Here is a 25,093-nt window from a genome sequence, read left to right as displayed (position 1 = left end):
CGCTAACAATGTACGAATGCAAACAACTTGAGGTTATGGTTGTTTTGTGAAAGTATAAATGTTTTTTTTAAATTGTTATTTATATTTTTGTTAGACATCAATGAATGTAGCAGCTCTCCATGTCAAAATGGTGGAATTTGCAATGACCAGATCAACTCCTACACCTGCACATGTATTCCTGGATTTGTTGGATCGAACTGTGAAATAAGTACGTTCATAAGCTCTGTCTACACTTTATATGACACCAAAATTTAATGTGCCCATATATGGACACGATGACAGAGATTTAATCAATCAATCAATCCACAATTCATAATTTGTACTCCTTCAATGGTCTTAACATACAATCATACTTCATGTTTGTGGCACATGTCACCAAGATTAGTTTTAGAAATTAATAAAACTGTTAATACCAAATTTTCACATACAATAACCTTACAAAGAGTGACAATTACATTATTAATCCAAACACAAATTAATGAAAAAAGGACAATGTTGTTGGTATCAGTGAATGGAAACACTTGTTACCTTATGTATCCATTTCCTCTCCCTAGAGTTAAAACCGAACGTTATAAATTTATAACTAACTTTGGCCTCTTTAATTCCTGGTAGTGTATCCCTGTACCCGGGTGCCCCTTTCTGACATGAGTTTTTATTAAGAGTTTTTATTTTGTATTTTGTCGTTTTTAATTTTGTCCTTTTCTAATTGTAATGTCCGGTCTTGTATATAGTATTTTGCTTGATGTATATGTATTTTTCAAAAAATTACTTATATTTTTATGCATACGATTTATGTATTTTTACATATTTATTTTTGTTATAAATTTCAATTCTTTTGTACTTTATAATTGCAATAAACTTTCCTCGTATCTCGTATCGTATCGTAAATAAATATAATATAGGAAAAATGTTGATATAACATTAATACATACAATCAAAATTGGAACTATAAAAATATTACAATTATTAAAATATTTTATAAAACTAGATAAACTTGTTTATTTCCAATTAACCTTTGAACTCTATCAAAGGAGACAAGTATCCACAGTCTTAGCAGTAGCATTATGTTGTAACTGTTACTTTAATCATCAGATTTTGATGAGTGTGGCAGTAGCCCTTGCCAAAACGGTGCTACTTGCATTGACGGTGTAAATGGCTATGTCTGTAGTTGTGTAATTGGATATACTGGAACATTTTGTGAAATAAGTAAGTAAAAAGAATAACTGTGAGTTTTACATTTATTTTCTGTTTCGTTTTTACAATGCGAGTTAGCACTTTGGCATGTGATGGTGTGCTTGTAATAAAATTATGTATAAAGCTTGTTCCCACTGGACTTTAAAATAATAACACTAACTTTATCATCGGTAAATTCCACAATTTTTTTCACTTGGATAACTTCAATTTTGTTACCATGGTTTTCTTAAAATTGCTGTGAAATGCATTCCAGACGGAATCAAAAGCTGACCAAATTAAGTTCTATCCAGTGTGAGTAAGATTTCAGAATTCAGACCTGCCCATGTCAGCTTTATGCAATCAATACTTTAAGATTTAGGTTTAAAGGGTTTGGGAATGTAGATGTGGAAGAGTAAATGCTTTGTTTTTTTTAAAGATAGTAATGATTGCAATCCTGACCCATGTGTAAATGGTTCTTGTTTGGATGGTGTAAATCAGTACATTTGTGTCTGTATTGCTGGTTACTCGGGAACAAACTGTGATATAAGTAAGTAATCTCATTTAGGCAACAAGTGGCAAACATTGCAGAGAAACACCACATAACAAAATTCTTGGTTTTTTATGACAAAAACAATTCCATTCTTTTGTATGTGTGTTTGTTGGATATTAGGACAATACTTACATTAGTTATTAGCAATATTTATTAATATGCTGTAGGTGGTTAGTGGGCTTACCTTACAATGTCCAGGATTTAATCCTGATGTAGTTCTAAGACTTTCTAATAGAAAGAATAATATCTGCAATATGACCTAAAAATATAATTAGATGCTTATTATTTTTAACTTTAGATATAAATGAATGTGCCAGTGGACCATGCCAGAATGGTGCAATTTGTGAAGATGAGGTGAATGGGTACCAATGTATGTGTCTTGCAGGATTCCAGGGAATTCATTGTGAAATTAGTGAGTATAATTTTCAGTATGTGATATTTGCTGACAGCAAACTACAGTCAGAAACAGTTAATTGTACATACAGTACCAGGGGCGGATCCAGGATTTAACAGAGTAGGATTCTTATTTGATAGAGAGATTATACTAAGATACAGAGTATTTGAGCTTTCCCAACTTCTGAAGGTTCTGTTCATGACTTTTAATTTCTTTTAAAATTCAAGGTTTTTCCTTCTGTCAAGGAATTATATATCTATGTTATATGTGGCCATTCCTTGTTTTTGTGGGGTTTACCACTAATCTTCCTGTTAAAAATATATTTTTGTTTCATTTGAAGGGGTTCGTTCGAACCCCACCAGGATCCGCCACTGCATACTTTTACCCCACTCACACATACAAAAATGTGACCCAATGGTTCTTTTATTTTAAAATGTGTGGAGAAACTAATAAAACAAACAAACATAGTAAACATGCATGGGGGAAAGTTTTTTACCATTGTTCAGTAAATCTTCCCAGTTTTAGCAAGTAGTTGAAGCAAGCACACTAAAATACTAATAAAAGCATACCCAAACAAGATATCAAACTTTTTAAGCAATGGATATGCCATATTTTTTGTGACTATGGGTGAAATGAGTTATTAGCTCAAAGTCCTAAACTTATACCCCTTTCACACCAAAACTCCGGAGTGTCTCCGTAGACACCCCGGGGTTTATGACCATTCAAAACGTCGAGAAACTCCGGAGATACCCCTTTCACACCAACCTAGCAACACCGGGGTTTATAAAATAAAATTGTAAATGTCGCCCTCTATTTTGTTTGTTTACATCTCAACGATCATTAGAATAATTTTAATTAACAATATTTTTAATTTAATAATTACTTTCAAAAGTCTCAGAAGTAATATAATATTTTATTGATACTACTTATTATTTTTTAAACCCGCTATATATTTTGTACAAATATTTAAAGTATTTAAATAAAACTAAAGCAATGAGTGATCGTGTGAGGATGACCTTTTGACCCGAAACACTCCGGAGTTTGATGTTGGTACCTTTCACACCAAAACACCGGGGTGTCCCCGCAGTTCGCTCTCCGGAGAATGTTCAGCTGTTCAACCCCGCAGTTTTAAACTCCGGAGTTGCTTGATTTTACCTTTCACGCCAAACAGCGGGGCGTCAACTCCGGGGTGTCTCCGGAGTTTTGCTTTTGGTGTGAAAGGGGTATTATATTACGACTTAATATACTTGATGGGGTTAGCCAACAATTTGGTTTGTAGTTTGTTTCAAATAAATGATTAAAATGAGTTATGGTTTTCATTTTCAGATATAGATGAATGTGCAAGTTCACCTTGTGCTAATGGTGGTACATGCTTAGATGGTGTTAATGGCTATATTTGTCAGTGCGCACCTGGTTGGACTAATTTCAACTGTGATTTTAGTAAGTACAAAAGTATACTGCGGTAATTCTACTTTGATTTTACTTACTGGAATATATTTGAAATATGGTATAGCATCGACTCACAAAGAGTATTACTAGTTTTACCCATTAAATAGTACATATTGTTATGCATAGAATGCAAAACAGTGTGGACCAAAACATTTTGTACATACATCCTTGCCGGTTTGGTTAAAATTTAATCATTTATTATCTTTTCAGATATTAATGAATGTGCTTCAACACCTTGTCAAAACGGAGCGACTTGTTTGGACGGAATTAACTCCTACTTTTGCCAGTGTGCACCTGGATATACTGGAACATTCTGTGAAACTAGTTAGTTCTAAAAGTTTGTTTATTTCATAAATAATGAATGCTTTCTTTCAATGAAAAACGCTGCTCTACCATTTTTTTTACTATTTTTTTTTTGCTTACATATATTGAAGCTTCATACTTATCTATCTAGTCTATTATTTCATGTTTGTAGAAATAGTGGTTTGTGTATGTATAGTGTTTTGTTTTGGATATGCAAATTTGTTTATTTACAAATTTGCATATTCAAATATAATGCAAATGCAACAACATTTAGGTGTTATTCTACTGTATATTATAGATCATAACATATCCATTTCATTTAATCATAGTTATTTTTATTTAAATCTTTGCATCGTAATCTTTTTTGTTCAAATTTTCTTGAAATTTGGTAAGGTTTCTATCAACGCTTTATTTGCCTTTACTTTTATTTGGAAAAAGACCACTTTGCTCAGTTAATTTTCAATGTATAGCAGTTAGTACAATGGTTTCTTGACTTTTGTTGGTGGCAAAACGTTTTCAAGCTTTTAATTTGCAGACATTGATGAGTGTGCAAGTATGCCGTGTCTTAATGGAGGTTTTTGTTTGGATGGAATCAACGGCTTTTTCTGTCAATGTCCCAGTGGATATTCTGGAGTCACATGCAGTAACAGTAAGTTTCTTCCAATTTTATTGATTCAAATATTTATGGTCATCGTTAAGGTGGATGAAACGCAAGGACGTAGACGCAGCGTAAGTGAGTTGACCAATCACAAGTGATGGATTATTCAAACTGAGTGACAAAGGCGTTAAGACAATGGAACCATAATTTCGTAACCATAACATCGACAAAGGTTTGTTTATGTCCTTGCTTCGCGTCCTAGTGCAAACCAAGCCTTATTGTGTATACTGTAGTATAAACAGGCCTTACTATGCAAATGGTTTACATAGCAAATAAGCAATTGAAGTGCCTTAATCTTTATGGACTGTATTTATTTCAAGATTTTTTTTCCTTTAAGACGATAATGAGTGCTCGAGCATGCCATGTCAAAATGGGGGTGCTTGTATTGATGCTGTTAACAGCTACACATGTGTCTGTGTGGCTGGATACACTGGAACAACTTGTGAAATCAGTATGTTTTTTTGTTTGTTTTTTCTAATGTTAATTTTGTCCATATCCTAGATCTAAACTAAACATAACACTAACAGATATTTATCAGAGACTGGTCAAACCGTCAAGTAATTATTTATCATAAAAGAACACTATTAAAATAAAATTTTCTAGTTGCTAATTCAAAAATGCAAAAAGCTAAATCAAAACGATAAAGTAAAACAGTCAGTAAAGTTAGCAGAGCTTTCGGGCAACACTAGCCCTTCATCAGTGAAAGTGAGCTTACTTGGAAAAATTAGATAGTATAATAAGCAGACAAGCGCTGCATTAGGGAACTGGAATAATAGCAATAAAATAAAGGAGGCTAGTGAATAGAGGGTTGAAATTTAAATTTAGGTAGTTCATCATCATCAAGCAAGTCTACTGATGTTTTCAATAGTGTGCTTAAGACACATCTGCTGTCGGCTGGTTTTGGCAATTTGTAAGATTTAATTTGTTAAGCTAGATACCCACATCACTGAGAACACCTGTGAGTTATATACTGGCTAGTCTATGCACCTTAAATTGTTGGTAAAAGGAAGCAGTGATGTGGGTTCGATTGGTCTTGTTTATTATTCGGTTTTTGTCAAATTTATCAATAGTATTTAGGTTTAAGGTTAATATGTTTCATGGTTTTTTACAAGCACCTTGAGCACTTTAATATTTATTATTCTTTAAGAAATTGATATCCGCGTCTGCTTTTGCAAACTTCTTGTTAGGTTTCTCAAACTGTCTAAGGTCCTGCTTGGTTACTGTACTAGTAGAGGCAAAGTCATTAATGATGTGGCCAAACTTCCGAACAGAAAGTAAAATTAACACGAATTTGATAGCAACATAAACACTTTTAATGCTAGACATGTTTCGTCGTATTCTTATATGACATCATCAGTGAAGTGAGCTGTACGCATTTTCACTTAAGGTTTAAATAGGTTTGTTTGTGCATAACAGGTGTAAATAAATAAGTAGTATTATAATACGTACTGAACTACTTTGCATTAGGTTAATTGCATAGCTTTGAACTTGTTTGTTGAGTTCTGGACTCTTCCATTTAATTTGGAGGGCTTCTTTAATTTTTAATTGAAAGTTCGTGTTTGCTTTATCAATTATTTTAAAACAAGTTTTGTTACTGTGCGTCTTACAATTCGTATCTTTAATTAAGTGTTTATATATGTGCGAATTTTTATCTCTATGTAAATGCTCTTCTATCCGTGTTGTAAAATGTCGGGAAGTTTCTCCAATGTAGGAGGTGTTACATCCTCCACATGTAAACTGATATACAACGTTGGATTTCAGATCATTACTAATTGGGTCTTTGTAGTTAAAAAAGCTTCTTATTTTAGTGGTACTAAAAACCACATTGATATTTAAATTAATACAATATTTTTTGCATAATATATTTATTTTTTCTTTTGTATTAAGTGACACATTACCGATGATCGGTAATTTGTAATAACATTTTTCGATATCATTATTTGGAACCGGAAATTTGTTGTGTTTCTTATCCAGGTACTTTACGATTACTCTGTCAATTACATTTTTGGGATAGTTATTCGTTAACAATATATTTTTGAAAACATTCAAGTCTTCATGAAAACCAAGCCATGTGTTATTAATTTTGTACATTCTTTCTAAAGTGCTTATCAGTCTAGTTTATAAATTCCCGGACAAAAACTGAAGTAACTTAGAATAAGTCCAGTGTATTTTTTTCCCTAAATGTCGATGTTTAGGTGTTCCCATTTTCCAATCTTTTATGTAATTAATACGGCCAAAAAACTAACCTGATTATTTTGTTCCTTTTCAACCGTGAAATTTATATTTGGATGTCTAGAGTTTTGTGTTTTCATTTTTTCATATCTGTTTCTACTGTTCTTAATTGTGTTGTATAATTTGATCAAATACATAAATAAAACATGTTGAGTACTTATTTTAATAAACTGTTTCTTTCTCTAAATGGCAAAAGATTTCAGTTCTGTTTCAGGGAATTACAAAGTATAAAATATAACCAAAAATAACTTTAAACTGTAAAAAATAATTATTTTTTTTCAGATATTGATGAATGTGCCAGTTTCCCATGTCAAAATAATGGACAGTGTATAGATGGAATTAATGGATATCAGTGTGTGTGTGTAGTTGGATATGAAGGCATACATTGTGAAAGAAGTAAGAAAATTAACAGTTGTATAGACTGCAGCAGGCACAGGCTTTAAAGAGAATTATATATCAAAAGCTTTGTACACACTGCACTTTGCCAGCAAACGATGAACTATTGACGTCGGTTGGCTCAGCCATCAGCAAAACTCTTGTGTGCTCCAGTAATTGCATTATAAGAGAATTTTTAGCAGAAACAATAATTGAGTAGCTTATTCAATTAAATGTCCGCATTAAAATTATACGATGACTAAAGCTCTGTCTACACTTTTAAACTAGTTTGACAAAAAAACGTATGACGTTCCCAAATATGGTAGTGATATGCCCAAATATGGTACTGATATTACATCATCATGTCCATATATTGAAGTGGTAAATAAATTGAAACTGAATATATGGGCACTTCACATTTTTTGTCACATAAAGTTGTGTAGACAGAGCTTTAAAACAAGGTTTATGTTTGATGACAAATATAATTTGTTATTACAGATACCAATGAATGTGCCAGTCTTCCATGTCAAAATGGGGGTTTTTGCTTGGATGGTGTAAATCAGTACACGTGCCAGTGTTCTGCTGGCTGGTTTGGAACCCACTGCGAGTTAAGTAAGTTGCATACTTTATGTCAAACTTTAGTCTCATCACCCAAGTCTCCTGGTAATCATGGCAATATTTTGAATCGTCGCTTGTCTCCCAATAAATGTTTTGTATTTACAAAAGAATAATCTTGATACTGCATAATTTTACCATTATGTTTTAATACTAGTCTCATTATGGTTAACCAAAGACGAAAAATTTATTTACGACAATTTATTGACATATTCTATGCTTGGAAAATGCCTGTAAATGCTGATTATTTGTTGTAATAGTATCCTAAATGTTGGGATGTATTTCAAAAAATAACACCCTTGTGTTGTGTTTTTTTTTTTATTAGATATTGATGAGTGTGCCTCAACCCCATGTTTGAATGGAGGACTCTGTTTAGATGGGGTCAATGCATACATTTGTCAGTGTACTGCTGGATGGACAAGCCTTCAATGTCAAACAAGTATGTGCTTTTAATTATAATCATCTTCAGCCTAGACGAAGCAAGCGCAGCATATTCCCTCCGAAGCTCTGCTTTTTTTAGTACTACTGTACCTTAAGCTGGATTCACAACATCAAACCAAAATTTGTGTACTCTTAAACCCCGCTGCACTATGAACATTTGTATATATTCATTCATTTAAAATGACAAAAGGTTTTTCAATATTTTAAGAAGCTTTGAAGAAAATTGACCTGAACACATAATGGGTTCATGCTATATATCTTAATTTTGTAGAAAGCTGATTTCCTTGAAAATTCTTGCAATAAGATTGTTATTAACAACTTTTAATTCTGTTAACAGACATTGATGAGTGTGCCAGCAACCCTTGTCAAAATGGAGCAACCTGTGTTGACGGTATCAACAGCTACACTTGTCTTTGTCCTGTAGGATTTTCCGGAGTCAATTGCGATAACAGTAAGATTTCTTCCTATCATCTGTCATAAGGTCTAGTATTTCTAGCTTCTCTTTCTTAGGCCGCAGTCGCTGCATCTATCCATGTCCACAATTCTCCAGTTTAAAGGCCAATTTACACAGACGAGAGGTAACTGTAATAAAAATATAGAATCTATGTTATTTCTTACGACCAGTTACAACGCGGAGAAGACAGGTGGTTTCTGCTCAGGGTAGATACAGATTCTATGTGGGACAAGCTACGAGATTTTCCGTTTACCGTTACCACTCGTCTGTGTAAATTGCCCTTTATGGTCTTTCACACTTGCTTTGAGATGACCATGGCAAAAATCGTCATGAACTAGGCTACTACTTCTGCTAGTTTGAAAAGAGCATTCAGGAAAAAAAGGGGGTTTGAGCCCTCCTGGCTACAGGCTTGTTCTCGTAACTATTTCACTTATTGATTGGTTTAGTTTAACCTATGATCTGTATTTATTTTTTTAGATGATAATGAATGTTCCAGCAATCCTTGTCAGAATTTTGGTATATGTATTGATGGTGTTAATAGTTACACTTGTCTTTGCAATTCTGGTTATACAGGCACCAACTGCGAAATAAGTAAGTGTATCAAAAAGTTACACTCTCATCTCAAGCTTCTTACATTTAGTTTGGTGTAATTGTTTTTTGGGGAAGGGCAAGGGTAGCATTATCTTAGAGTTGCAACAGATGGTGATGCATTGTTGTTCTGTGTTTGTAATTGTATTTACTTCATGTGCCAGTCCTTGCCTTTTGAGTGCCACACACCTTAACAGTTATTTACAGCACACTTAAATTTGGTAAACTTATATACTGCAGGAGGCACACACCTACAGCACACTTTGTAATGTAAATGTGTGTATGTGCACTTTAAACATGCTATTATGAAAAAATGCATATATATATAGAAAAATGTTGATACAATGTTATATTCTTGCTGTAGATATTAATGAGTGCTCAAGTGGGCCATGTCTTAATGGTGGAGCTTGCATCGATGGTGTCAATGGTTACACATGTACTTGCTTGCCTGGATGGACTGGAATAATTTGTGAACAAAGTAATTTTTTGTTCATTTATACATTCATGTTTGTCTTTGAATGATGAATCTTGAGTTTACTGTGGGAAAGAAAGAAATACATTCTGCATGATCTCATTATTAGTGTTACAGACAGTATAAATGTTTTGCTAACGTCCTAGTATAAACAGGCCCTTAAAACATCATGTCAAGCAAATCAGAAGTGGTACTGTGATGTGAACAAGCATCAAACAGTACGACTCCACTCATATATATGCATTTTATATTTATTATTTATGTTTTTCTAGATATCAACGAGTGTGGTAGTACCCCATGTCAAAATGGCGGTACATGTAACGATCAGGTCAATGGCTACACATGTAGCTGTTCGCTAGGATACTCGGGGCTGTTTTGTGAAATTAGTAAGTTCTGGAATTTCCAAACAATTAAACTAAAGATAATTATTTTTACATTAATAGTATATTAAAATATTCATAGTTGTCAAAATTTTGTATGTATTTTTACAAGTAAATATATAAATCGTAGAAATACAGCAATAACTGCAGTCAATTAATGTTTTTGGACAACTCTTCCGCAGATACTGATGAATGTGCTTCTGTTCCATGTCTAAACGGAGGTACTTGCATTGATCTTGTTAATGGATACTTCTGCTCATGTTCAAGCGGATGGACTGGAAATCAGTGTGAAATAAGTAAGTACCATACTGAATTAAGTAAAAGTAGTCTATTTTGTGCCTAGTTTATCTAGATAAACCGACAATAGCCTCTCTCCAAAGATAGCAATACATTTGCAAAAAGAAGAAAAATGATAGAGCACCCCTTATAAGATAAATGGTATCCACTTGTGGGGAACATCACAAGATGCTGAACCATAGTATCATGCATACAAAATGCTGGTGTTGACATCCCAGTCTGTGATAAACTCCCAGAGTTTGCTGGGCAATGTGAAAGGGCTATACCAACTATGGGAACAACATGAAAATGAAAGAAAACAATTATAATAATATTATATTCCATGTTTAACATGATTCTTCAACTTCAAAATAAAGTTGATCACAATAACATATCTATGCTTCCAACTAACAGTAAATATGTTTATTTTCTTGATGATTGAGGCTGCATATATGGACAATGTATCCATGCAGGTTTTTTTTTTATTTATTAAAAAGAACATCTTTAAATTAAATTGATAAATAAAATGAACTTAAGGATTTAATTCAGGAGGTGAAATATTTCAGATATTTTTTCTCTACTTAAAAACTGTCAACAGTAAAATGTAACTATTGTTATTGTGTGCCCATGATTTTGGTTTGTAGTAAGTTGTAGGTCATATATAATATTCAAATTATACCACCTTTTGTTCTTCTGATTAATATATTTCTATTTTTATTCACTTTTAACAGGTTTCTAAGGTAGTTATCATTTCCCTGTGTGCTAACTATATTCATTAAACGCTTAATGATTTATGATTTATTATACTTTGATTATTGTATCACACTTATATCATCATGTATTGTTCTATGCATTTTTCATTTAAAAGTGTATTAAAAAAATGGCATGCAAAAATGAATGCTGCTATTGTTTTCATATATCTGCTATTTATTGCTTTTATCAGCTCTCATAATTTAGTAATATGTACTGTCATGTCATAGGTCAAGGGTAAAGGTCAAGAAGCCAAAAATATGTATAATTTCATTTCATACCAATAATACAACATTCCAGTTTATATTTTTTTATTTCAAACTATATATGATTGACCTTTGACCTATGCATCATCCTGTTTTTTCATCTGTGGTTTATTAATATAAAATAGTTATATTTTAGCTTTCTTTTCCTGTTTCTGATTTCCTCTACTGCAGTACTAGAATATTTTCAAGCAATTTTTTATTAGATTTTCTTTTATAGAAATAGTAAATTATTTTTATAATTGTATGATGCAATTGTCTGGTTTGTGGTTAGTTTGACCATCAACAGTGTCATAGTCATCATCATGATAGTCATGGGGAGCTTTCAATTTGCGACGTCCAGCGACCTTACTAGGTCAGGTCAATCGATGTGTCATCGTTTGGACCTGGAAACCGTCAAAACTGCGTTGAGGCAGGAAGCGAGGAAACGCGTCCTAATTAACCTGTATATGCGCACAGTAAATTAACATGACATACTTTGGTCATTGATTATAGCAAATTGAAAGATCCATCACCATTGTCATCATAATTGATATCATAAGATGCAACATTATCAGTATCATCAATATTTTTAATGAGCGTGAATTTATTTGAACAAATAATTATCAGATCCTTCTAAAGCGTGGTTCCCACTAGCGACGTAACGCAAGGACGTAACGCAATACAAGTGAATTGACCAATCACAAGCGATGGCTTATTCGCTACGTTCTAGTGGGAACCACGCTTAAGCGTTGCTACTATACTACAGTTGAAAGATATATTGTCCCCCTAAAAAAATGTTTGTTGTTGAATATGCCATTTTAATGTGACCTAATATTTATTCACTTTGACCAAAAATTGGATTGAAAAAAAAACACCTGATAAAATATCATTTAAAGACAAAAAAAGTTTTTAGTAAAATTCAACCTTTTATTTTGTTTTTTTATAAATGAAATACAAAATGACCTATTCAAAGTTTGATTTTATTGATCAATATTTGTCATGTTAAGGGAGACAATACATCTTTAAGGGACTGTATAAAATGCAATTATACAATAATCAAATAGTATTATTTTTATTATTAAAACAGATATTGATGAGTGTTCAAGTATGCCATGTATGAACAGTGGTACATGTAATGATGGAATCAATCAATACACCTGTACATGTGCAGCCGGATGGGAAGGAATCAACTGTGAGATTAGTAAGTGTGGTGATTAAAAAGATTTTGAAAGAGATATATTATTATTAGGATTATGAATAAAGAATGATACAAAAGCAACAATACTTATGTAACAATAGATTCCATGATTATTCTTGCTTCTAGGAGTAGGGATGATAATATATTTTAATATGGAAATTTGATGAAGTAATCAGTAAACAGGATTACTTGGTCTTGCTTGTAAAAATACTAGATGTAGTAATAATGATGTTCAAGTGAGTTTTGTTAATTCAATGTTTTTCAAATGTTTTTCTTTTTTTAGACATCAACGAATGTGCTAGTGGGCCCTGTCAGAATGGAGGAATTTGTCTTGATGGTGTCAATGGATATTTCTGTCAATGTACTAGTGGATGGACTGGAACAGTTTGTGAAATTAGTAGGTGTCATGTTTGTTTAAAGAGTGGCAGGTGGGGAAGAAGTAGTATCTTACTACCAAACCAAAGAGTTGATGTTTTTGCATCGCTAATACATTTTACAACCTTTCCATGAGTCATGTGGCGAACCTATTCCATGAGTCATGTGGCGAACCTATTTCATGAGTCATGTGGTGAGTCTGTTCCATGAGTCATGTGATGAACCTGTTTCATGAGTCATGTGGTGAACCTATTCCATGAGTCATGTGGTGAGCCTGTTCCATGAGTCATGTGGTGAACCTGTTGCATGCATCATGTGGTGAACCTGTTCCATGAGTCATGTGGTGAACCTATTCCATGAGTCATGTGGTGAACCTGTTCCATGAGTCATGTGGTGAACCTATTCCATGAGTCATGTGGTGAACCTGTTCCATGAGTCATGTGGTGAGCCTGTTCCATGAGTCACGTGGTGAACCTGTTCCAGGAGTCATGTGGCGAACCTATTTCATGAGTCATGTGGCGAACCTGTTCCAGGAGTCATGTGGCGAACCTATTTCATGAGTCATGTGGCGAGCCTATTCCATGAGTCATGTGGCGAACCTATTTCATGAGTCATGTGGCGAACCTATTCCATGAGTCATGTGGTGAACCTGTTCCATGAGTCATGTGGTGAACCTGTTCCATGAGTCATGTGGTGAACCTATTCCATGAGTCATGTGGTGAACCTGTTCCATGAGTCATGTGGTGAGCCTGTTCCATGAGTCATGTGGTGAACCTGTTCCATGAGTCATGTGGTGAACCTATTCCAGGAGTCATGTGGCGAACCTGTTCCAGGAGTCATGTGGCGAATCTATTTCATGAGTCATGTGGTGAGCCTGTTCCATGAGTCATGTGGCGAACCTATTCCATGAGTCATGTGGCGAACCTATTTCATGAGTCATGTGGTGAGCCTATTCCATGAGTCATGTGGTGAGCCTGTTCCATGAGTCATGTGGCGAACCTGTTCCAGGAGTCATGTGGCAAATCTATTTCATGAGTCATGTGGTGAGCCTGTTCCATGAGTCATGTGGTGAGCCTATTCCATGAGTCATGTGGTGAACCTATTCCATGAGTCATTATTGGGGATCCTATAGTTTTATATTCTTCATTATTATTTCTTTGTTTTAGATATTAATGAGTGTGCCAGCTTTCCTTGTCAAAATGGAGGAACCTGTATTGATGAGATCAATTCTTATACCTGTCAGTGTCCCACTGGCTGGAGTGGTGTCTTCTGTCAGACAAGTAAGCTATGCGAAAATTATTAATTATAAAGTATTTATTTAATTTTTTCATATCATAATCTTATTTTATATACCACAACATTCTTTGATGATAAAAAAAATATAAACGATTGTATTATGGCTGGATGGTGCTGTTTGGTTTTCCCATACTGGATACTTCTGCTGTTATTTTGGGAGGAAGCAGTATCTCACTACCAAACCAAATAGTTCATGTTTTTGCATCTCTAATTAGTAATACATTCTACAACCTTTCCATGATTCATGTGGTGAACCTATTCCAATGTAGGTGATTTTTATAGTAAGCCTACTATAGTAAATAAAAGGGTAAAATTCCAGAGCAATTTGATCCTGAATATCATTTATCTGTCTACTTGACAAAACAAGTGTGTTGGTTGTTTCCCGAATGTTGAGTTTAGCATTTTAACTTAAAAGTTGTTTCTAACATTTACTATCTGTTTGGTTGGCGAAATTTTCTAAAAAAGATGTAATCACTTTTATTTCAGATGTGGATGAATGTAACCCCAACCCCTGTGTAAATGGCGCAGCATGTATTGATGGCATCAACAGTTTTAGTTGCCAGTGTGTTCCCGGATGGACAGGAACACTTTGCGAATCTAGTAAGAAAATCAAACTAAATCTGAATTTCTTTTGCATGCTTGCAAAATGCCAGTATAACTGATGCCTGTATCATTACTGGCATCGACATGGCATAGCCCGGGTGTTATCACTAGGCTAGGCCTGGCCTAAACCCGTGTATTTCCACCAGCCCAGCGGTGGAATAGCTCCATGAGAGCTATTAGAGATTACAAGGTCAGATCCCAAGGTCATTATGTCATATGTTCACTGGAACGTCAACATAAATGTCCACTTTATAATCTAAACATTCATATATCTCTCGACGAGTAACAGTCAACTAAAACCCATGTGGACGTGAACATCATGCACATTCACTCAAATCTAAAAGTCCCTATTATAAATTTTGTTGCTGTTTCTTTCAGATATTAATGAGTGCGCCAGTACTCCTTGTCAGAATTCTGGCACATGTGTTGATGGTGTAAATGCATTCGTTTGTAGCTGTACACCAGGCTGGACTGGTACCTTGTGTGAAACGAGTAAGTATACTTGAGTACCAGTGTTGTTGTATGGTATAATTAAAATTGGGCTCGAGAGAACTTAACAGGACACCTGTATTATAATTCTGTATACATCTCTTCTTAAAGCATATATGTATATAATTATAACATAACATCATAGATTTGTTTTTATTTATTTTTTTATTGTTATTATTTAACTTTCAGACATTAACGAGTGTGTTTCAGCACCATGCCAGAACGGTGGTACATGTCTTGATCAGACCAATGGCTATATTTGTGTATGTGAAAGTGGCTGGACCGGAACCCACTGCGAAATTAGTAAGTGTAGTCAACTAATAGTTTAATAATTTGTCAATATTTTTACTTATTTGAATATAGTGCATTTAATAATCTGTGTAGTAATGATCTTGAAATACTTAATAATGTCATTTAAGTACTTAAATTCAGTAGGTCATACACTAGGCGTACACCATACAAACGCAGGTGTTTTCGTGTGTAAAATTTGGCGATGTGGTAGTGGTATTAGTATATACTCTTATAATCAGTGTTGATACATTTTTACTAAATTTGAAAAAAAATAAATTTTTTCTTCTTATTATAGATATCAATGAATGTGCCAGTGGTCCCTGCAGTAATGGTGGTACATGTATTGATGGTATCAACATGTACAGTTGTCTGTGTGCATCAGGGTGGACAGGGCCTACATGTACAATGGGTAAGTTAGCGCTCATTATCAGCAATTACACTATTAACATCTTTGTCATTATCACTATCATTGCCACCAGTATTATTACCATATCACTATCATCACCATATCACTATCATCACCATATCACTATCATCACCATATCACTATCATCACCATATCAGTGTCATCACCATTTTACTATCATCACCACATCACTATCATCACCATATCAATATCATCACCATATCACTATCATAATACCATATCACTATCATTACCATTTCACTATCATTACCATATCAATATCATCACCATATCACTATCATCACCATATCACTATCATCACCATATCACTATCTATCATCACCATATCAATATCATCATCACATCAACAGATCAGAATCATCACCACATTACTATTATCACCATATCACTGTCATCACCATATCAATATCATCACATCACTATCATCACCATTATATCAGCAAATCACTATCATCACCACATCACCATCATCACCACATCACAATCTTCACCACATCACTATCATCACCATATCAATATCATCATCACATCAACAGATCAGTATCATCACCACATTACTATCATCACCATATCACTGTCATCACCACATCACTATCATCATCACATCACTATCATCACCACATCACTATCATCACCATACCAATATCATCATCACATCACTATCATCATCACATAACTATCATCACCACATCACTATCATCACCATACCAATATCATCATCATATCAATATCATCATAAATGTTATCATTCTCTTGTTTTTTCTAGATGTGATTGAATGTGCCAGCACACCTTGTATGAATGGTGGTACATGTATGGAGGGTAGTAATTCATACACTTGTTCTTGTCTTCCTGGATGGACAGGCGTTCATTGTGAAATAGGTAAACATCGATTACTTTATACTTGATTGTGTTTCGGTCATCTCAGTCCCAGCTCCTCCTACCATAGTTAAACAGAAAAAAAGAAACTCCATATGCATAAAGTTTGGAAATAGGAAGAAATGTTTTGGACAAGAAATGTTGTATTAGCATATGGCATATGAGATTACACGTCCCATGTTATTCGGTTTCTAGACATAGATGAATGTAATCCTAGTCCTTGTTTGAATGGAGCGGCATGTGTCGATGGAATCAATAATTTTGTATGTACTTGTCTGCCAGGATGGATGGGTGTGCTTTGTGAAACAAGTAAGTAGACATATTAGTTCATGAATCAGTTTTTTTGTGAAATTGTTCTAAATATAGTGCTTTTTCCAGGGGAGACGATAGAGTTTGATACAGAGATCTTTGAATATTTCTATTAAAATTCTTTTTTTTTTTTCAGATATTGATGAATGTTCTTCTTCACCTTGTATCAATGGTGGTACTTGTAACGATTTCGTAAACTTTTATACTTGTACTTGCCTTACTGGATTTTCAGGAACTAACTGCGAGATTAGTAAGTTACTCTGTAATTTTTATCTTATTTGTTTTACATTGAGGTGAATTTATTCGTGCGAAAAAAATATGTTTATATATTTTTTTTTATATTTTTAAAAAATATTTTGTTTTTCAGATGATAATGAGTGTGTAAGTAGTCCTTGTTTTAATGGAGGAGCATGCATTGATCAAATAAACAGTTTTAGTTGTTCCTGTTTACCTGGTTACAGTGGCACCTTGTGTGAAATTAGTAAGTAGCTTACACTAGAATGTTGTAAATTGATTTGATTTACATTTCTTTTTTTTCATGTTGGGTACTCGCTTTACTCACTCCCCCCACCTTATCTTTTGGAATAAATGCCATACGCCCCCTGAACAAACCCTTCTGAACAATTAGCATTTATTTGCAAAAATTATGGTATGTTACATGTATACATGTAGTTGTATGCCAGGATACACTGGAGTACACTGTGAAATAGGTAAGTACCCATATATGGACATGATGATGTTATATCACTACCATATTTGGGCATATCAATGCCAAATTTGGGCACATCACACTTGTTGTTGTAAATTGATTTGATTTACATTTCTATTTTTTCATGTTTGGTACTCGCTTTACCAACTCCTCCCCCCCCCCCCCCACTCCCCAACCTTATCTTTTGGAATAAATGCCATACACCCCCTGAACAAACCCTTCTGAAAAATTATCATTTTTTTGCAAAAATTATGGTATGTTATACTTATTTGATATGCATGAGGCATCATGTAATTGGTGATATCGCTTCGCTGTTTGGTGTAATTAAAATAAAATAAATACTCCTCAACACTTTGAAATTGTTTTTCGGTATAGAAAAATATAGATAAATTTTATTTCTAGGTTGTGACTTTGTTTTTTTTTTTTTTGCAACAGACAATAATGAATGTGCTTCAGCACCATGTATGAATGGAGGCCAATGTCTAGATGGTGTAAACATGTATACTTGTAGTTGTATGCCAGGATACACAGGAGTACACTGTGAAATAGGTAAAGTACCACACTAATATATACTCTTTTTAAACTGCCAGCAGAAGTGCAGAGTTGATTCGGAATTGTGTAAAGTTCTGTCTACACTATCAAACTTTATGTGACAAAAAATGTGATGTGCCCATATATGGACATGATGATGTCATATCACCACCATAAAGGGGCACATCACTGCCAAATTTGGGCACATCACACCTTTTTGTCAAACTTGTTTGATAGTGTATACAGAGCTTTACTTGGGTCGTACCTGGCATGCAGAAATGTAGGCCGCGGGTGTAAGCGATGTAAAAATTTACTCTGGTCTCTAAACTGTTCAGGTAACTGATGTGGAATGTATTCAGTGTCTATTCAACCTGGGATGTACCGGTGTAACTTGCGTGTTTGTATTGTAAACAGTCATGTGTATATTTTCTTTATTATTAATTAGTAAATTTGATGCGTTTCTTTTGATAGATATTGATGAATGTGCAAGTGGTCCTTGTCTAAACAACGGCAACTGTATTGATGGAATTAACGCATATGCTTGCATCTGTGCTGCAGGGTTTGAGGGAAACAACTGTGGAACCAGTAAGAATTAGTGACTAGGGCATATGCTATTTATTCATTTAGAATGGCTTTGGAAGGGATGGGTAGATACCTGAAAATCATACGGTAGTGGATGGGCCCACACCTGCATTTGCCTGTGCCATCTGAGGAGCATCTGAGTGAAATATTGAATAAATGAAAATATGATGGGTGCTCATACCCCAAATCAATATATTGACCTATAAATGTGCTTTCACATGAAAATTAAAAATCAAACGTACTAGATTGGGATGTGTCCTCTATGAAATTTTTATAACAATATCAGTAATAAATTACAATTTTTTTCAGACATCAACGAATGCGCCAGTAATCCTTGCATCAATGGTATATGTTCTGATAACATCAATTCTTTCACGTGTACCTGTAATCTTGGATGGACTGGAACTCTTTGCGATATTAGTAGGTTTTCACAGATTTTTTATTAGTGACATTGTTACGCAATGCTCATTAAATGGAATCTTTTAACTCCAAAATATTTATTATGTGTTTTGTAAAAAATAACATGGCATGTTAAGAAATATAAAGTAATCCCTTCTTATTTTTCTATTCTTGTTTTCACAGACATTGATGAATGTGGAAGTTCTCCATGTATTAACGGAGGTACTTGTATAGATGGTGTGGCTGGCTATGTGTGTTCCTGTACAACTGCTTGGACTGGATTCAACTGTGAAATTAGTAAGTACCACAATGATATCAATACACTACAATACTATCAATACACCACAATACTATCAACACACCACAATACTATCAACACACCACAATACTATCAACACACCACAATACTATCAACTCACCACAATACTATCAACGCACCACAATACTATCAACGCACCACAATACTATCAACGCACCACAATACTATCAACGCACCACAATACTATCAACGCACCACAATACTATCAACGCACCACAATACTATCAACGCACCACAATACTATCAACGCACCACAATACTATCAACGCACCACAATACTATCAACGCACCACAATACTATCAACGCACCACAATACTATCAACGCACCACAATACTATCAACGCACCACAATACTATCAACGCACCACAATACTATCAACGCACCACAATACTATCAACGCACCACAATACTATCAACGCACCACAATACTATCAACGCACCACAATACTATCAACGCACCACAATACTATCAACGCACCACAATACTATCAACGCACCACAATACTATCAACGCACCACAATACTATCAACACACCACAATACTATCAACACACCACAATACTATCAACACACCACAATACTATCAACACACCACAATACTATCAACACACCACAATAATATCAACACACCACAATAATATCAACACACAACAACACTATCAACACACAACAACACTATCAACACACCACAATACTATCAACACACTACGATAATATCAATACACCAGAATAATATCGATACATTTCAATACTATCAACACACCACAATACTATCAACACACCACAATACTATCAATACACCAGAATAATATCAATACATTTCAATAATATCAATACACCACAATACTATCAACACACCACAATACTATCAACACACCACAATACTATCAACACACCACAATACTATCAACACACCACAATACTATCAACACACCAGAATACTATCAACACACCAGAATACTATCAACACACAACAATACTATCAATACACCAGAATAATATCGATACATTACAATACTATCAATACACCACAATACTATCAATAAACCACAATACTATCAACGCACCACAATACTATCAACACACCACAATACTATCAACACATCACAATACTATCAACACACCACAATACTATCAACACACCACAATACTATCAACACACCACAATACTATCAACACACCACAATAATATCGATACATTACAATACTATCAATACACCACAATACTATCAATAAACCACAATACTATCAACGCACCACAATACTATCAACGCACCACAATACTATCAACGCATCACAATACTATCAACGCACCACAATACTATCAACGCACCACAATACTATCAACGCACCACAATACTATCAACGCACCACAATACTATCAACACACCACAATACTATCAACACACCACAATACTATCAACACACCACAATACTATCAACACACCACAATACTATCAACACACCACAATAATATCAACACACCACAATAATATCAACACACCACAATACTATCAACACACCACAATACTATCAACACACCACAATAATATCAATACACAACAACACTATCAACACACCACAATACTATCAACACACTACGATAATATCAATACACCAGAATAATATCGATACATTTCAATACTATCAACACACCACAATACTATCAACACACCACAATACTATCAATACACCAGAATAATATCAATACATTTCAATACTATCAATACACCACAATAATATCAATACACCACAATACTATCAACACACCACAATACTATCAACACACCACAATACTATCAACACACCACAATACTATCAACACACCACAATACTATCAACACACCAGAATACTATCAACACACCACAATACTATCAATACACCACAATAATATCGATACATTACAATACTATCAATACACCACAATACTATCAATAAACCACAATACTATCAACGCACCACAATACTATCAACACACCACAATACTATCAACACATCACAATACTATCAACACACCACAATACTATCAACACACCACAATACTATCAACACACCACAATACTATCAACACACCACAATAATATCAATACACCAGAATAATATCAATACACCACAATACTATCAATAAACCACAATACTATCAACGCACCACAATACTATCAACACACCACAATACTATCAACACATCACAATACTATCAACACACCACAATACTATCAACACACCACAATACTATCAACACACCACAATACTATCAACACACCAGAATACTATCAACACACCACAATACTATCAATACACCAGAATAATATCAATACATTACATTGCTATCAACACACCACGATAATATCAACACACCACAATAATATCAATACACCAGAATAATATCAATACATTTCAATACTATCAATACACCACAATAATATCAATACACCAGAATAATATCGATACATTACAATACTATCAATACACCACAATACTATCAATAAACCACAATACTATCAACGCACCACAATACTATCAACACATCACAATACTATCAACACACCACAATACTATCAACACACCACAATACTATCAACACACCACAATACTATCAACACACCACAATAATATCAATACACAACAATACTATCAACACACCACAATACTATCAACACACCACAATACTATCAACACACCAGAATAATATCAACACACCAGAATAATATCAACACACAACAATACTATCAATACACCACAATACTATCAATACACCACAATAACATCAAAACACCACAATAACTTCAATATCTTTTTTTTTTTCAGATGTTGATGAATGTGTGAGTACCCCATGTCAGAATGGCGGTACTTGTCTGAACCTTGTGGGTGAGTTCGCCTGTCAGTGTTTAGCAGGATGGAATGGCGTGTTCTGTGAAAACAGTAAGTAATACTTCATTTTTATAACGCATTAGAGTTATTGTTATTGTGTTGGTAAGAAATATGCGCCATATAAATATGTTTTGAACATAAACAATTTCTCAATCATCGTCGTATGGTCCAATTACAATCACTATTTTTAATTACCACATTACAACCTAATTTAATTTATCTTTATAGACATCAATGAGTGTGGAAGCAGCCCTTGTCAGAATGGTGGTACCTGTACAGATGGCGTTAACGGGTACATATGTACTTGTTTATCTGGGTTCTCTGGAGTATTCTGTTCTATAAGTAAGTGCATACATAAAACACCCCTAAACCATAGAAGAATAGACCATTCTTAAACCTTATCCTCTTATAGAATAGAAGTGTCCTAATAGGTACACTTTTTAAAATATATAGAAGATATGAAAATTGCAGTATGGTGGAGACTATGGTACTTAGGTTAAACAGAATTTGGTTAGCCATGATTGGAATGTATAACTTGTATGTGCTTCCTGCTGATTTATTTCTTCTTCTTTGTTGATAGATGACAATGAGTGTATATCCGATCCTTGTCAAAATGGTGGTACATGTACTGATGGCAACAATGGATACACATGTAGCTGTGTGTTTGGATTCTCTGGAACATTCTGTGAAATCGGTAAGTGCTATATCAGAAACAATGTAGGGACATAACCACACCTAGTAATTTGACCAGTCAAGATAAACCATCCGAACTGTCGCTTTTGATTGGTCAACATACTTGCATTGCACATACGTCATTGTGTTGCGTCCAAGTGGAAACCAAATTTAAAGTGCTGTCTACTCTATCAAACTGTATGTGATAAAAAAAAATGTGATGTGCCCATATATGGACATGCTGATGTCATATTACTACCATATTTGGGCATATCACTACCATATTTTGGCACATCACACTTTTTATGTCAAACTATTTTGATAGTGTAGACAGAGGTTAACTTCTGCAATGCAATATGATGTTGAAGTTCTACTTTGCATGACTCAACCCATCTCGGCCTACATTATATTTGGGATTTTATAGTGGTAGACGATATCTGTACAACACCACCCAACAACTTCTCTCCATCTGCTATTAAGGCACTAAATGTACAAGAAAGCTATTGACTTTGTTTATTTTTGTCTATTTTTTATACTATTTTTTATTTGTATAAATGTCTATGAATATTGTATTGTGTGAACATTATATAATTTAAATGGAAATGATGTTTCCACTGATGAATGAATTACTAGTACAAATTATTACTTTATAAATGTATTATATTACTTTAACTTTATTTATTGACTCATTGTTAGTAACTTACTGGTGAAGTTGTTTAAAATCATTGATTGACATTTCTGAAAATTTTGATTTATTTGCCAATTTCTTTTTTAGCAAACAATGAATGTCAGAGTTCACCATGTCAGAATTCGGGAACTTGTGTCGATCAAATTAACTCCTACTTTTGTATATGTGAGAGTGGCTGGCAGGGAACTCACTGTGATATTAGTAAGTGAAATATTTATTACAAGAATTTTTCAAGTGCCAACCATCACTAATACCAACCATTACACATAACAACATCACTTTAATCTATAGTGTTGTGCAAATAAGCATATAAATACATTTACATTAACAATTACTGATTTAGTCCTTACTCAACTACTCTCGTCCAATTACTCCTGAGAATGATGCTATTCTAAAGCTCTGTCTACACTATCAAACTAAATTAACAAAAAAAGTGTGATGTGCCCAAATATGGTAGTGATATGACATCAGCATGTCCATATATGGACACATCACGTTATTTTGTTACATACTGTAAAGTTTGATCGTGTAGAGAAAGCTTTAGACACAGACATTATAATCTATAATTAATAATATAATTATAATCTAGCCTTCTTCAATGTAAACTGTCCATTCCCAGCAATATCTGTTTGTTAATTACACATTCACAGCACACAATTTTTTGTGAACTATTCACTATACTAGCTTCATCATTATTACAATTTTATTTTTAACATTTATATAACTGTATATCTTTTTGATGACTTTTTCAATATCTTTTTCTTATAGACATCAATGAGTGCGCTAGTGGACCATGCCAGAATGCAGGTACCTGTCTGGATGGTGTTAATGGCTATTTCTGTTCATGTGCTCCTGGATGGACTGGACAGAACTGTGAAACAGGTAAGTTATGATAAGGTTACAAAACACCAGAAGTTCAAAGGTTAACATGTTTGTTGTCCAATCACATTATCAGGATTGCAGTATAGAAATGTTTCATTTACAAATTCAAAATACTGTTCAAATTGCTAAGAAAACAATGTTTGTTAGTCTATTAAATTTAATTGACAAATCCAGTATAAGAAATTGGATTCAAATAATGATGTCATGATGTGTTGTA

At 34.0% G+C, this 25,093-nt stretch overlaps 1 protein-coding gene across 3 annotated transcripts in view; it reads left to right on the top strand.

Moving 5' to 3' along the window:
* LOC140060865 (uncharacterized) overlaps positions 1-25,093 on the top strand; it is a 43,059-nt gene that overhangs the window by 9,676 nt on the left and 8,290 nt on the right. Inside the window, exons 8-43 of one of the 3 annotated variants that reach the window (XM_072107227.1) lie at positions 95-208; positions 1,093-1,206; positions 1,610-1,720; positions 2,022-2,135; positions 3,444-3,557; positions 3,777-3,890; positions 4,405-4,518; positions 4,865-4,978; positions 7,042-7,155; positions 7,633-7,746; positions 8,075-8,188; positions 8,528-8,641; positions 9,122-9,235; positions 9,597-9,710; positions 9,977-10,090; positions 10,267-10,380; positions 12,443-12,556; positions 12,837-12,950; positions 14,095-14,208; positions 14,711-14,824; positions 15,206-15,319; positions 15,506-15,619; positions 15,903-16,016; positions 16,801-16,914; positions 17,107-17,220; positions 17,357-17,470; positions 17,588-17,701; positions 18,365-18,478; positions 18,932-19,045; positions 19,352-19,462; positions 19,625-19,738; positions 22,572-22,685; positions 22,863-22,976; positions 23,215-23,328; positions 24,082-24,195; positions 24,763-24,876. In XM_072107227.1, coding sequence (XP_071963328.1) covers positions 95-208; positions 1,093-1,206; positions 1,610-1,720; positions 2,022-2,135; positions 3,444-3,557; positions 3,777-3,890; positions 4,405-4,518; positions 4,865-4,978; positions 7,042-7,155; positions 7,633-7,746; positions 8,075-8,188; positions 8,528-8,641; positions 9,122-9,235; positions 9,597-9,710; positions 9,977-10,090; positions 10,267-10,380; positions 12,443-12,556; positions 12,837-12,950; positions 14,095-14,208; positions 14,711-14,824; positions 15,206-15,319; positions 15,506-15,619; positions 15,903-16,016; positions 16,801-16,914; positions 17,107-17,220; positions 17,357-17,470; positions 17,588-17,701; positions 18,365-18,478; positions 18,932-19,045; positions 19,352-19,462; positions 19,625-19,738; positions 22,572-22,685; positions 22,863-22,976; positions 23,215-23,328; positions 24,082-24,195; positions 24,763-24,876 — 4,098 coding nt within the window. The remainder of the gene's footprint in view (positions 1-94; positions 209-1,092; positions 1,207-1,609; positions 1,721-2,021; positions 2,136-3,443; positions 3,558-3,776; positions 3,891-4,404; positions 4,519-4,864; positions 4,979-7,041; positions 7,156-7,632; positions 7,747-8,074; positions 8,189-8,527; positions 8,642-9,121; positions 9,236-9,596; positions 9,711-9,976; positions 10,091-10,266; positions 10,381-12,442; positions 12,557-12,836; positions 12,951-14,094; positions 14,209-14,710; positions 14,825-15,205; positions 15,320-15,505; positions 15,620-15,902; positions 16,017-16,800; positions 16,915-17,106; positions 17,221-17,356; positions 17,471-17,587; positions 17,702-18,364; positions 18,479-18,931; positions 19,046-19,351; positions 19,463-19,624; positions 19,739-22,571; positions 22,686-22,862; positions 22,977-23,214; positions 23,329-24,081; positions 24,196-24,762; positions 24,877-25,093) is intronic. The other 2 variants (XM_072107235.1, XM_072107243.1) reach the window with 2 other exon arrangements.

The sequence above is a fragment of the Antedon mediterranea genome, chromosome 1 (assembly GCF_964355755.1).
Source record: "Antedon mediterranea chromosome 1, ecAntMedi1.1, whole genome shotgun sequence".
In the NCBI taxonomy this organism is placed as follows: domain Eukaryota; kingdom Metazoa; phylum Echinodermata; class Crinoidea; order Comatulida; family Antedonidae; genus Antedon; species Antedon mediterranea.
This window is presented reverse-complemented; position numbering and strand designations above follow the sequence as displayed.